This window comes from Muntiacus reevesi, chromosome 9 (assembly GCF_963930625.1).
Source record: "Muntiacus reevesi chromosome 9, mMunRee1.1, whole genome shotgun sequence".
Lineage (NCBI taxonomy): Eukaryota > Metazoa > Chordata > Mammalia > Artiodactyla > Cervidae > Muntiacus > Muntiacus reevesi.
Genome location: NC_089257.1, coordinates 25,266,753 through 25,281,365, shown reverse-complemented (window position 1 = coordinate 25,281,365; position 14,613 = coordinate 25,266,753). Strand labels below are relative to the sequence as shown.

The 14,613-nt window shown below is 48.4% G+C and overlaps 1 protein-coding gene and 1 long non-coding RNA gene across 4 annotated transcripts in view; one reads left to right on the top strand and one right to left on the bottom strand.

The window, feature by feature from the left end:
* LOC136174394 (uncharacterized) overlaps window positions 1–14,613 on the bottom strand; it is a 1,095,937-nt gene that overhangs the window by 525,986 nt on the left and 555,338 nt on the right. The window lies entirely within an intron of this gene.
* LDLRAD3 (low density lipoprotein receptor class A domain containing 3) overlaps window positions 1–14,613 on the top strand; it is a 259,271-nt gene that overhangs the window by 63,860 nt on the left and 180,798 nt on the right. For all 3 annotated transcript variants that reach the window (XM_065944578.1, XM_065944577.1, XM_065944579.1), the window contains exon 2: window positions 12,047–12,193. In XM_065944578.1, the coding sequence (XP_065800650.1) occupies window positions 12,047–12,193 (147 nt within the window). The remainder of the gene's footprint in view (window positions 1–12,046; window positions 12,194–14,613) is intronic.

Here is a 14,613-nt window from a genome sequence, read left to right as displayed (position 1 = left end):
GCTTGGCGGTAACAGGCTGGCGTTTTTGATTTCCCTGGCAGAGTTCCTCTCCTAATCGGAAGTGATAAGCCAGACAGTCATTCATTTGCTGAGACGTGATGGAAAATTGTGGATGATTGCAGGAAACTAGGGAGCCCTTGACTCCATAGGGAATGGGGGAGGGCGGGTCTGGTTTGTGACTCTTTAGAGATTATTTTCTCCTGGGGCAGGGGAGGTGGCACCAGCCATCTCCATGGGGGATGATGCAGGAGGTAGGAGTCCTCATATGTAGTGGCAAGAGTTAAGTCTCCCCCAGGGGCTGGAACCTGAGTTCCCTGGCCAGTTCCAGCCCTGCCCTTCGAGAAGCTGGCTGACCTCTGAGTCTTAGTCTCTTTGTGTTAGAAAAGGAGGAACTGCCTTCAGTACCTGCCTTGCAGGAATGTTTTTAGTCCTTCAGCTGAGGAGCTCTGTGTAAACCCCAGGTATTATTTTTAAATGCTAGAGAATGTATCTAGGATGGGCAGATGGCAAATGTTTGCCTGCCTCGGGGACTGAGGGTGTGTCCATGGAAGCAAGAATGAGCGGTCAAGAGCTAGAAGGGAACTTGGACGTCATCTGTTACTATTTTATTTTACACCTGGGGTACCTGAGACCCCAAGAGATAGAGCTTCACCCCCAGATTCCAATGGTGAAATCCCACATACCTTTCACCTGTGACCTGCTTCATAACCATGTGGTTTGGAAGGGTTGGCTCATGAATATAGTTTGGCTGCTGCTAAAGAGCCTTAGGAATGATCAGTGGAGGGTTAATTATTTCTTAGCAATAGTGGAACTGAGACTGCCGTGTGTTAGAACACACCGTCAGCGTCGCCTTATGATTCTTAAAGCCTACTGACTATCTTCAAAGTCTACTTTTCTGGACCTAAGTGACCACTGGTCTCAGCCAGCCAACCAGCTCCACATACCCAGTCTGTGTGCCCTTTCTAGGGAGGCAGAGGGAGAAAGGGGCTCAGCCTTGTCTGAGTTACCACTGTGCTACCTGCCCTAGGAGGAGAGGCAGGGAGATGGTGGAGGCAAGGAAGGAGTCACGAATTAGAACTGTTAGTGAACTCCCAGTGTATGCCGCCTAAGCTATTATATTTACTTTATCTCTCTGTTATATATATGTATATATAGAATGTATTATATATATGTGTGTGTGTGTGTGTGTGTGTGTGTGTGTGTATTATATCCCTTCCCAAGTGGCTCAGTGGTAAAGAATCCGCCTGCAATGCAGAAGACTCGGGTTCGATCCATGGGTCGGAAAGATCCCCAGGAGAATGAAATGGCAACCAACTTCAGTATTCTTGCCTGAGAAATCCCACGGACAGAGGATCCTGGTGGGCTACAATCCATGGGGTCGCAAAGAGTAGGACGTGATTTAGCAACTACACTAATCCCTCAGCAGCCCTGATAGGGAGGTAGAGTCACCCCAGTTTCACGAGTGGAAAATTCCAGCTCAGAGAGGGTAACTTACCTGTCTGAAGTCACACGGCTAGTTAACAGTGGTAAGAGAATCAGGCATTTGGCAACGGTGATGGGGCACACCAAATCAAAACCTTGGCTGCCCCAGCTTAGCCCACGCTTGCTCAGCCTTCTGCAGCCCCATGTTGGGGGGTGGGGTGGAGTAAGGAGGCAGCTGGCGTGGACTATTCTGAGAAAGCAACCTTTCCTGTGGCTTTTTCCCACCCTGACATCTCAGGGAGTTAGTATTTATAAAATATCTGACCTGGCTGGCCCTTGTTATTTTTATTTTTGGAATGTTATGCCTTAGTAAGTTGGGTGGGTAAATATGTCTTGTGGGAAGTGTTTATTTTTTTCCTCTACAATGCACTTCTGCTCTGCAACTGTTGCTGCCTTTCAGAAAATGAAAAGAGTTCGTAATAGACCAAATCTCTCAGATGGATGTCCTTGCATTTTTTTCTTCCCTGTGAGCACTTGTCCCCTTTTATCTCTCTTCTTTTTATAGTTGATGAGGTTTTTGATGCTAGAACACTAGTGATAAACAGTTCCATATGTCTTTCATAGACTTTTATCAAATATTACCATAATATTTGTTCTTTATAATACATTTTATTAATGAAACATATTTTAAAGGATGGGAAAATGACCAAGAATAACACAAAGAAAGCCTGTGTGCTTTCCCCCCAGCTCCATTAAGCTCTGATATTTTGTTGCGCTTGCTTCAAACTGCTTGAAAGAAAGAAATCTTACAGTTGAAGTTCACTGGGTGCCCTCTGACCCCATTCGACAGAGGGTAACCACTGTCCTGAATCTGATATCTTCCTTTCCTGCACATTTTCAAAAATACCTTCAGATCTGGATGTATCTATTAGAGTAGCATGTTCTTCGATGAAGTAGCATATACTTCAAGGTATATTCTGCTGCTCGGTTTTTCATTAACCATCAGGTTTCTCAGATTGACCCATGGTGATGCGCACCACCCCAGGTCATTAAATTCCAGCCCTGGGCAATTAGTCCATAGCTTTGAATGGACTGGATTCTCCATCCGTTCTCATTTTGATGAATTCGATGTGTCTCGCAGTTTTGTGTTATGACAGTGCCACCATGAAGGTTCTTTTGCCCTTGTCTTGTGCATGCTTGCCCCGGGCCTGGAGTAGGTACCAGAAGAGGATCAGCTGGGTTAAAGCCTTGGTACACCTTCAGCCTCACTGGGCATTGCTAAATGGCTCTCCTGCGTTACTCCACACCTGTAGCTGGGAGTTCACGTTGTATGTAACCCATCATTGTGCCACGTGAGAATATCAGACTTCAAATCTTTGCAAGTCTGCTGAGTGTGAAAGAGAACTCCTTTGTTTCGTTTATCATGCTCTGATGACAAGTGAGGTGGAGTTTGTCTGAAGCAGCTATTTGAGTTTTCTCATCTGGGAACATAACTGTTCATTTCTACGCTCAGACCAGTTTTCTGTTGGGTGGTCTATGTTTCCGTATATAATCTTATAAGAAAATCCTGAATGTGGATCTTTGTGGGTTATATATATGGCAGATACCATTTCCAATTAGTTGCTTATCTTTTAACTCCATTTATAGCATCTTTTAATGACCAGCTGTTTTCTACTTTAAGGCAGTCATATTTATCACTTTTAACGACTTGTGCTTTTTTGACTCTTCTTTTAGAAATCCTTCCCTACCCTGTGCTCACCAGGGTGTGCTTTGGGGCCTAAGTGAAGCTCATTTTGCTTTTCTGGCCTTATTTCTTGGTTTGCTTTGGGACTTTTCCATGCTTGCCTCGGGTGTGTCTATGCAGAGCAGAGTCCAGGCTGGACAGTGGTTTCTAAGGACTGTCGGCATGGCTGCACCTGTCCCGGGGCAGATGGGGCTGTGCTGACCTTGGTGTTGGAGATGAATTCCCTTCTTCTTGACCCCTTGGCTGTCTCTGAGAGGTGCTGAAGTGCAGGATTGATTGGTCCTCTCTGAAGCCTGGCTTATCTTCAAGCCTGATGGATTGGTTATAAAGTTGTCCCCTCTCCTGTCCTTCAGTTTATCTTCACTGCCTGATTTTTACTTCCTGCTGCTGTCGTCGATTGAAGCTGAAAAGACAGAAGGCATGTGGGGCTAGGTTCTCACCCGGGCCTGCCATGTAAGTCACCCCTGGTGAGGACCCGGCGTGTGTGAAAAAAGAGCAAGTGCCTATAGAAGTTCATCCAGAGAAGTTCTTTGTTTCTCTTCCTTCCCTCTTGGGAGCTCAGGAGTGTTTTACAGAACCAATCTCATTACCCATTGCTTTTTGCACAGAAGTATAAATAGATTTGGGTTTCCCAAGTGATGCAGTGGTTAAAAATCTGCCTGCCAATGCAGAAGACACAAGAGACGCAGGTTTGATCCTTGGGTCGGGAAGATCCCTTGGAGTAGGAAATGGCAACCTGCTCCAGTATTTTTGCCTGGAAAATTCCATGGACAGAGAAACCTGGCAGACTGCAGCCCATGGTGTTGCAAAGAGTTGGACATAACTGAGCACACATAAGTAGGTTCATGTAGGGTTTAGATAAATTCACGGAATCTGAGCGTGTCAGAACCGGAAGTGTCCTTAGGAGTCATCGCTCATGCAGTCAACAAGCACTTCCTGCATTTCTGCTGGGTGCCTGGCACTTTCGGGGACATAGGGCAGCAGAGATCCCTGCCTTTGTGGTGGTGGTGAGGGCAGCCACTAGACCGAAGGAATTGTTTTAGAGTGTGGCAGGTGTGATGACATAGAGAGGAAGGCCCTTTGGATTGAATGCCTGTTCCATTTTGGTATTTTAGGCGGACCTACTTTCTTACTTAGAAGTATGCGAACTATGGCCCAGGGGCCAAAGCCAGTCCACCACCGTGCCTGAACTCAGAATGGTTTTTACCCTTTTAAAGTGGTTGAGAAAAATGACACATTTGCAGTAGTTTTTAATGATAGGGGATACCAACTTTGAAGCTCAGCCATCTGCCCCTTACCCCCCCAGAAGAATTCTGTTCTCTTTACTAGTAGACTTGTGCTACAGAAAATTGCTCTCGATTGTTATGTCAGTATTTTGAATTTCATCACTACAAGTTGTGTAAAATATTGCTTTCTCTCCTCTTCTATAAGTCATGGTGTAATGTCTTTAATTTGGCCTTCTGTGCGGCCCAGCCTAAAATATTTACAGTCTGACCTAAAACATTGGCAGATCCCTGTGCTATGTTTTGTCTTCGGTCTGTTTTCTGGTTTACAAAATGGGTGTGGGGCCTTTTTCAGAGGACTCCTGTGAAGACCGAGAAAGAGAACAGATGTTAGACTTCTGCCAGGTGCTAATGTCACTAGATGTTAGATTTTCTGGAGTGAGAAGTCAATAATCAACTTCTTAAGGACTGCTAAAGGGAGCATACGAGGTTTGGGGACCAGGATGGGCTGGGGGCTCAGAACTCACCTTTGAGAAGCAACCCCACCCGAGGAACAGCATGCCCCAGTTTTGCTGTCCAGCCCCTGAGTCGTGGACCTTGGACCTCACAAGGGCCGCATCCTGCCAGCTCTGCAAATCCCCACAATGTTAATGCCGCTGGGATATAATTTTCCTCATGAAACGCAATGAAGCATAACTAAAAAATGTAAGTAACAGCTTCGGGCCCTTAATGAGGCTATAAATACAGTATGAAAATAATTTATAAAGCTATTTCCTGGTGAAGAGCTGTCCTTTACTTAGACCTCTTCGCTTTTCTCTTTGCCTGCCTCATTAATACTAGCCATTGGCTTTCTCTGCTCACTCATTTTAAGAAGGAAACAAAGGATTTGTCACTTTGTGGTGGCTGCTGCTCTGCATTGCACGAGAGAGGCAAATGGGAATGTGGAGTGAAGCGCAGATGCTGGGTGGACGGCTTGGCTTGCTCACTGTCCAGGTGACTCACTCCATCCGTAAATCATTCCTGTGGGAAATTTACACCCCATCTTCCTTCAGGGTCAGTGTAAATATAATATGCTGTGTGTGTAAATATGAAAGTGAAAGTGTTAATTGCTCAATTGTGTCTGACTCTTTGCGGTTCCGTGGACTGTAGCCTCCCAGGCTCCTCTCTCCTTGGGATTCTCCAGGCAAGAGCACTGGAATGGGTTGCCATTCCCTTCTTCAGCGGATCTTCCCAACCCAGGGATCAAACCCAGGTGTCCTGCATTGCAGGCAGATTCTTTACAGTCTGAGCCACAAGGGAAGCCCCATGAAATCTGTGTAAAAATGAGATCTATGAATGCCAGGGGTATCATCCCTGGGCCGAATCCATGAGTCATTTTATAACTTCTTCCCTATGTCCCTGGGCTGTATCTTCCTTGAATAGCTGGATATGCAGAGATTGGGGTTCTTAGAATGATCTCTCAGGGCGGGCAGATTGCTGGGCAGAGTCTTGACACAGCTGGAGACCTAGTTCAGCTTCTGCACTTGGAGGCAGAGGCCCATCCTCACACCAGGCTCAGATGTCCATGCGTGATTCTTCCCACCCTGCTGACAGCTAGGCTCCTCCCCGGACAGCTCTAGCGGGAAGTAGTTGGTTTGATGGAGAACCAAATGGTTCTGGGAAGTGCTCAAGGCAGATGTGTCTGGTTCCATCTGACACCAGTGCCACCACGAGGAGTGGTCTGGACTCGAAAGGACCTGCAGGGATTTTTCAGGGCTGTTGAGAAACTAATCATGGTGAACCTGCTCACTTGGTGCTTTACATGTGCCCGTGCATGAGATGTTCATGTGTATTTGAAGGAACAAGTCAAAGGGAAAGCAGATGGTTGTCTTCAGTGGCCTCATAACATAATGTGTGTTGGCACCAGGGAATGGGAAGAGGTGTGTTCATTCTCCAGGGAGGCTTTAGGGGAAGGTCTAGTTGAGATCTGCAAATGGGAACACTAAGTTGCATGTGTGTCTGTACATATGCGTGTATATGTCTTGTTTTGTTCTTCACGGAGCCTGCAGACCGGATGGTCAGGAAGCAAAGGCTAAAAGCGAAGGTGATTGGACAGAAATCTGAAAACAGCACCTGTTGATAGTTTGCAGATGCCAAGTCTGTATGACATCATGATAAGGGGTGACCTTAGAGGGAGAAGATCAACAGAGGGAGGGAGGAGCATGTGGAGGCCTCCAACCGGTACAAGCAAATTCCCGTTTCTCCGCTGAAAAAGTCAGCATTGCTCACTGCCTGTTCCAGAAGGCACAGAATGCAGCAGCTGTCTTGAGTTTTTGCAGCGCCCCCTCATCAAATAAAAATTTGTGGGTGCCAGAAATTTTGGAAGAAACTGCAGCAGCAGCTTCTTCTTTCCTTTTGCCCAATGGGGAAGGACTTGGGTGTGTTTTTTCTGTTGTTGTTCTTGGTGCAGATGGTGTAGTTATTTTAAGTAAGTGATGTGCTGCTGCAGTGAAAATGGGCAACTCTTTTTCATTTTTCAGCTTAATGAAAAAAGAAAAAGGAGAAGGAGGAACCCCAGCTAGCCAACTTCGTGCTAATGCTTGTCTCTTTTGGATTCTAAATGTGTCCCAAGACACAGAGATGAGATAAATATTTCAGCCACTAGAAAGTCCTGCTGTCGGGCTCAAAAGATTTCTAACCTCTTTTAAAGCTGGCAGGGTAGTAATTTACTTGTACTCATCCAGACACCCCCATGTCCCTTATTTTTATGTATGTGCAGATCCTGCTCACCTTCTTGGGGGACGAGGCAGGGGGTAGATGGAACTTTCCAAGGTACAATGTGAGGGATGGGGGATAAATCAGTAAATAGACATTTGGTTTTCTTCTGAGAATAACCACAGATAGTTGTTGATAACCTACTAAACGTCAGATGCCTAGGACTCAGAGCAAAACAAATCAGTGCCCTTTGGGGTTGTGGAGTCTGGTGGGGAGATAGTACAGATTCATTGGTGAGCACACATTGATGCTCCCCACACAGGGGGACCAGCTTTAGACGGGGTGTCGGTGACGGAATCTCAGAGTCAGTGATACAAAGTGGAGGATAAATGAGATTAGCCAGATGTAGCCATTTGCCAGGGCTGCCGTGACAAGGAAACCTGGTGAGCGGCTTCAACACCAGACATTTCTTTACTCATGACTCTGGAGTCCAGAAGTCTGAGATCAAAGTGTGCAGCGCTGGTTTCTTTTGAGGTTTATCTCCTTGGCTTGTAGACAGCTGTCTCCTTCCAGAGTTTTCACATGACCCTCCCTGTGTGCGTCTGTGTCCTCATCTCTTTTTATAAGGTCACCAGACCGATGGGATTAGGGCCCACGCAAACGGCCTCATTTTAACTTTGTTGTTGTTCCGTCGCTAAGTCGTGTCTGACTCTGTGACCCCATGGACTGCAGCACCCCAGGCTCCTCTTCATCCACTGTCTCCCAAAGTTTACTCAAATTCATGTCTGTTGAGTCAGTGATGTTATCTAACCATCTCATCCTCTGCTGCCCCCTTCTCCTTTTGCCTTCAGTCTTTCCCAGCGTTTTAACTTAATCACCCCTTTAAAGTCCCTGCCTCCCAACACAGACACATTCTGAGATACAGGGGTTAAGACCTCTGCATGTGAATTCTGGGGGCACACATTCAGCCCGTAGTACCAGATGCAGGGTGTGTGGAAGAATCAGGGTCGGTGGACAGTATGAATGGAGGACCACTGCAGGGAGGACTTTTGTGTTGGAGGAGATGGTTGGAATGAGGTTGTAGAGGTGGGTTTGGGGAGGTGGGGTGGGCACAAGGTTTTATAAACCCTGGCAAGAGTTTTAGGTTTATTACAAGGGCACAGAAGAGCCATCAGCATAACGTCTTCATCTGCTGTGAGGAGAAAGACCTGGGGTGGGGGGGAGTGAGAAGTGAAAGGTTGGTTTAAGCCAGGATTTCTCGTCGGCACTCTTTTGCCATTCCAGGCCAGGTGGTTCTCTGTTGTGAGGGGCTGCCCTGTGTATTACGGGGGTGCATTCCTGGCCTCTACTCAAGAGAAGTCACAGCCAGCAACGTCCCCAGACACTGCCATCTGTCCCTTGGGGAGCAAAAGTGCCCCCTGTTGAGAACCACTGGTGTAAAGCAGACCCCGGGTCTCGGTGGCTTGGATTGGACGGTGCCAGTTTAGTGAGGGACATTGGATGGCCTGGAGGAAGATTTTTTTTTTTTTAACTTTTTATTTTGTGATGGGGTATGGCCGATTAACCTGGAGAAAGAAATGGCAACCCACTCCAGTTTTCTTGCCTGGAAAATCCCATAGACAGAGAAGCCTGGCAAACTATACAGTCCCTGGGGCTGCAAAAGAGTCGGACATGACTTTGCAACTAAACAACAACATAACCAATTAACAATGGTGTGATAGTTTCAGGTGAGCAGCAAAGAGGCTCAGCCATACATCTACATGTATCCACTCTCTCCCAGACTCCCCTCCCATCCAGGCTGCCACGTAACAATGAGCAGAGTTCCCTGTGCCAACAGTAAGGCCCTTGTTGGTTTTTCATTTTAAATAGAGCAGTGTGGACCTATCCATCCCAAACTCCCTAACTATCCCTTTCCCGAATCCTCCCCTCTGGCAACCATAACTGGTTTGAGGAAGATTTTTGAAGACAAGAGTCAGCATGATTCAACCTCTCTCGGCCTCGGCTTCTCCTTTTCCTTTTGTGTTTGTTGATATTGTCACTTCTAAAGCGTGAGGCTCTGCAGCCCTTGCACGCGTGATGGGACGCACACAAGAATGGCTCCTTGGCATTCTCATACACCGGGCCCGGAGATCTGAGGTCCTGCCAGTAAAGCTCTGGGAGCCCTGTGGCTGCAAGACCACCTGTGTCTAACCTACGTGGTATTTAGTCTGCATTCCACCCTCTCTTTTGTCAAGTCCCGGTACCTCCAGGCTTTGAATCCTCAGGGCAAGCACTTTGAAATCTAATCTGGCCAATTTTTCTGGCCCTGGAAATCTGTTTATCAGAACAAGATTTCACAGTCCCAGTGACTCTTCCAAGGGGCTTGCCTTCAAGCAGCTAGCTCTGCACTAGGAAGTGTAAGTGATTTCCAAAGAAAACAGAATGGCAGCTACGTTCTGAGCCCCAAAGAGTTCCCTGCTTGCAGGGGTGTGTGTGTCGGTGGGGGGGGGATGGGGTTAGCCCAGAGCAGTTATTAGGAAACAGCTGGATGCGTAGGTCTTCAGGGTTACGCATCAAGTCTCTGGAGGGATCCAGCACCTGGCTGTCCTTCTAGGCTTGTCTCCTAGGAGCCCCACTCCGGCATCTCGTGCCTCTGTCGGGAGATGGGCAGCTGGTTTCACGACCATCTCAGGGTTGGTGGTAGCTTCCTCAAGCCCAGTCTTGAAAGGGTTTCTGATATGGAGGGTGGGCTCAGTGGACAGAATCCCATGATTAGTAATATCTGGTTTGGGTGTAGAACTGGGGAAAGAGGGGGCACAGTACATTTTCAATTCTGGACTATCAGAGCCGCGTGGTTTTTCATTCCATACCGTCTGTGCCCTGGGCTGAGCCTTCTTGCTCTGATCTCTGCCATCTTTCTGTAGGCGTGAGGGGTCCTTACAGAAAGACATTTGTGTCTGTCAGCGGACACTGCAAGTGCCGCCTCTTTCCTGTGACCTTTCTCTAATGCCTTGAATTTTGATTTTATCTTAAGAACATTGAGGAAACCCTTCAACGGCTTTTGAAAGTCGAGAAGTGTCGCAATCGATTTGCTCTTTGGAAAGGTCCCTCTGACCACAGAGATGGGCTTGAGGGGAGGCAGGGGTCACTTGTGGCAGGGGTCCTGGTGACAGGGTGTGGTGGTTTGGGCTGGCGTCGTGGCTGAGGCAGTGGAGACTAGCGTGCAGGACTTGGTGACTCGCCCTCGTCGCGGGTGACTGAGTGAGGAGGGGACAAGGAAGGTTTTTAGGAGCCCGGTGCAGTGGGATGGGGGACCGGGATGGGGAATATGTGTAACTCTATGGCTGATTCATATCAATGCATGACAAAACCCACTGAAAAAAAAAAAAAAAAGAGCCCGGTGCAGGCTCTTAAGGCAGGATGAGGCCCCTCCCGATAGCTGCTCTTCTAGAATTCTTCATTGAGTTACGAGTGCGCGTTTTCAGTAGGATGCTCATGTACATTGTTAACTCAGTGTAGTGGAGCAGGTGGTCCCTGAGGGCTGTCCACGGCACCTGGGTGGGTGTGGAACCCCTCGCCTACGGCTGTGTCTGTTCCAATTTGCTGCCCACTTGTTCCAGTTGTAAAGTGTTTTTAGTATCATCCCAGTAGTACCATAGCCACACAACGGGGTGACTGCCCATTTCTCCTTCGGGAAATCAGGGAACACTTCCGAGGTAGAGTAACGAAGAAGTTGTTTGCTAACAGGTGTGTTGGGATTTCCCAGGAGACCCCCTGGGTGGAAGGGCATTCCAGGTAGAAATCAGGAAAAGGATGGTGTCGTGAAAGAAGGTGTGCTGTCAGGGGGCTGGCATGAGAGCCTGTGGAAGAGCCTCATGGGCTCTCTCTCTTCCTGCCACCCCACAAGAGTCTGGACTTCCTCTTAGTACAGGGCACTAAAATTGTTAGTATACCCTTGTGCCTTTCCAGCCTGGAGAATGGAGCCTAGCCTTCATCTCTACATCTTTAGAACCTACCTAGTGGATGAATATGGTCGTAAAGTTTCAACAAATGCCTATTGTAGATTCAGGAGGGAGTCCTGCAAGGACTGGTCTTTTTTATTTTTATTTTTTTTAAACTCCTTTTCCCCTAAGACTGTTTTATTTCCAATGGCTCATGATCTTCCAGCCTTTGTTCACAGTGGCTCAGATGGGTCCTATTGATCAGATCCTGCCTCTCTTGACATTTGGCCCACAAGGTCCGTTGGTGGATGAATTCAGCTCTCCTTGACTTTCCCTGTTTGCTTTCCAGCCCAAGGGTTGGCACTGTGGGATGAGGGGCTTGCTATTCTATGACTGTGTTCAGTGGAGTTGAGTCTCAACCTCGAGGCTTGGTGCTAAATCTCTGGGAACTCTTGGCAAGCCTTCCAGGGAGTTGGTACGCTTATGGGGCTAGAAGGCCTTCACTCAAGTTTCAGCCTGGCCTTTTCTCCCTGTGTGATCCCAGGCAGGTTGGTTTTGTGGGCTGGGGCTCCTGTTTCCTATAGTGAAATTATCTCCCAGTATTCCTGCCGACTTGGCCCGAGTTCAAGGATTCTGTGATCATAGGGCCACAGAGTCTGAGACCTGGAAGGAGCCTGCAGTTTCCATTGTTGGAGGCGCTGAGAGTCCCTCGTTCACTTCTATCTTGGAAAACATTCTTTTTAGGGACTGCCAATGACCAAGAAAAAAAGTTTGTGTTTTATGACCAGTCCTCAACAAAGCAAGAAGTCTGTGAGCATCTGTTGTGTGCTCAGCACCAGTGAAGGGCTTTCCTCGTGTAGGCCCAGGGCTGGTGCAGATTATATGTCTGTCCATTTCACAGATGAGGAAACTGAGGCCCAGAGAGGCAACATCACCCACCGGAAGTGTCACATACACCGCCCGTGTGGAGGAGGAGCTGTGGGGGCCCGGTCCCTGGCACCTTGGCCACACCGTCTCACCGCCCTGTCTCTTTCCTCCCACAGAGAGCCAGCTGCTCCCCGGGAACAACTTCACCAACGAGTGCAACATTCCAGGCAACTTCATGTGCAGCAACGGGCGGTGCATCCCTGGTGCCTGGCAGTGCGACGGGCTGCCCGACTGCTTCGACAAGAGTGACGAGAAGGAGTGCCGTGAGTGGGCCTGCCCTCTGCTGGGGGTGCGGGCGGGGGGCTGTCCTGGGGCGTCAGTGGGGAGCTCCCCCCGGTCTGTGTCTGCCAGTTGCGGGGCTCTGTCCTGCCCGCTCCACCTGTAACTCGCCCTTGGAGCAGCGTGGTCAGTGCAGAAGCATGGGTCTTGGTGGGGTGGGAGCCACAGCTTTGGGGGAGCAGGGGACCCTTTCACCAGACTCTCCTCACCCCTACCCTGGGGTCCTCTCGCTGCCTTCCCTTCATAGGTGGGATGCTGAGATTCCCAGAGGTTGAGTAGCTCTGGTGTCTCCTCACCAGCAAGCAGCCTACCTGGATTTGAACCCAGGGCTGCCTGAGCCTGGGGCCCAGGCTGGCAACCACCTTGTACGTCTTCCACATTGAGCAGCATTCTTGGTGATTAGATCCCCTGTAGCATCACCTCAGGCATCCGCCATGGAGGAGGTACTGACTTTATGGTAATCTGCTTCCAGATGCCCTTTTCTCTGCCGACTCCTGGGGCAGCATCTTCAGATGGGCACCACCAGGATTGGGGGCTTTTCTTGTCCCCCCCCACCCGTCTCCTTTCTTTAGCCTCTTACCCATTTTGTACCCCAAATCTGCGTGAGATTTGGGTCGGTGATCATCTCCGAGAAAGAGGGCCCCGGGGGTGTGAGTTGAGGGGCCCCCAGGGAGTGGTAGGGTCCTTCTCCCTGGCCGTGGAGCCTTATTTCTCTTCGTTGTCAAAGCTGGGTGCTGCAGAGTGAGCTGGACCGTGGCATGCTGGCTGGCAGGACGCACCCCGGGGCCAGTGAGGAGGCCCCAGCTTGTCCGGTGCCCGGGGACCACACAGCTGGGTATTGGCTCTTGGCTGTTTCCTGGGCTTTGGGCATCGGGCCACAGGGCCTCTTGCACAGGAGAACTCTGTGTTCTGGCTCCGAATCTGCTGTCTTTCTGGAAGCCAGCTGAGGAAATGAGGAGATGATGATTATCTGAACTTTTCACATAGCTGTTACCAGGATTTGAGGCTCAGCCTGTTGACGTACGGGAAGGAGCCCTGGGCTTAGGGCCCCCTCTGGGGCCAGGCTCCCTCTCCCTCGTGACGCGCCCCATCCGAGACTGGCCCCTCAGAGGTCTCCCTGGGTCCCTGAAGCCTCCCCCCACTCTTCAGAGGAATTTTGGGAGGGGATGGCTGGAGAGTATGTTTTTTTGTGAGAGGTATTTCATCTCGTTTGTTGCATGTGATTTCTTCTGAATAGACCACTCTACATAATGCATTTTTATTTTTACAGAGTTATTAAAAAAAAAGTATGATGTCTGTTTCAGCTTTTTCTGTTTCTAGTCTGGCTTCGAAATTGCTGGAAGTTGAATGTTTGTAATTTGAGTTTCAAATGAGACAGTATGTGTGAACCCTATAATCTGTCCAGTTTTGAGCATTATTAAACATTCTGAATGTGAATGATTGTTTTTGGAATACAGTGTGTATTTGATCTCCCATAAATACAGATTGTGTTTCGCTGAACGAGGAATGTTCAGAGCAGGACAAGTTTGTGACAGGATGCAGGATCAAGAGTTGAGACCTAAGTTTGATTCCCAGCTTTGTCAGTTGCAGCTGTGTGATCTTAATGTTCTCTGTGACATTCTGTGTCCTCTGCCAGTCCAGTTCCATGATTTCAGAATTCATGCATAAACGGGAAGAGCTGGTGAAAAGAGAAATTTAAAAAAAGATGGTGTGGGCAGCTGCTTGGCGAGGTTTGGTTTGGTTTGGTTTGGAACAGGCTCGCCTTGGCTATTCTGCATTATTTTTTTTCCTCCTTGTTTCCTACCCTTCACCCCCAAGTGCAGTAGAGACTTTATTGGCATTTATTTAGTATTTTGATCAAAACATAATTTAAAAAAACCATTCACATAAACACAGGCATTCACAAAACCTTTCCTCCATTGCCCCTCTTGAAAGTATAAAAACAGAAGACCGCTGGAACGTTTAGACAACAGAGGGAAGGAAAAGAAGTCCCTTTTCTGAGACAAATTCTCCCTGCAGTTCAGATTCCTTGTGTATTCCCTTCCAGTCCAGGACCTGAGGGTGTGAGACCTAGAGAAGGACTTTGTCCAAACCCCACCCCTCCTCCCCACCCCGCTCCCCACCATGCTGTGTGATTTTAGGAAAGCTACCAGAATGGTCTAAAACTTAGTCACTGGGAGGATTAAAGGAGAATTCCTTAATCCTTGTGCTACCTCAGTTCCTTCCTCTCAAAATGAGAGTGATCAGCCTTCTAAGTGGCGTTGTTGTTACTTTTTAATGGCTGTGAAGCACACAGCCCAGTGCCTGGGTATAGTCAGTGACTTGTAAGCTTTGAGTGTTACTGGTGAGTTTGCACAGGGTATGGTTGTTGTCATGGGGCATGTGATTGAGTAGCTGGCTTTTC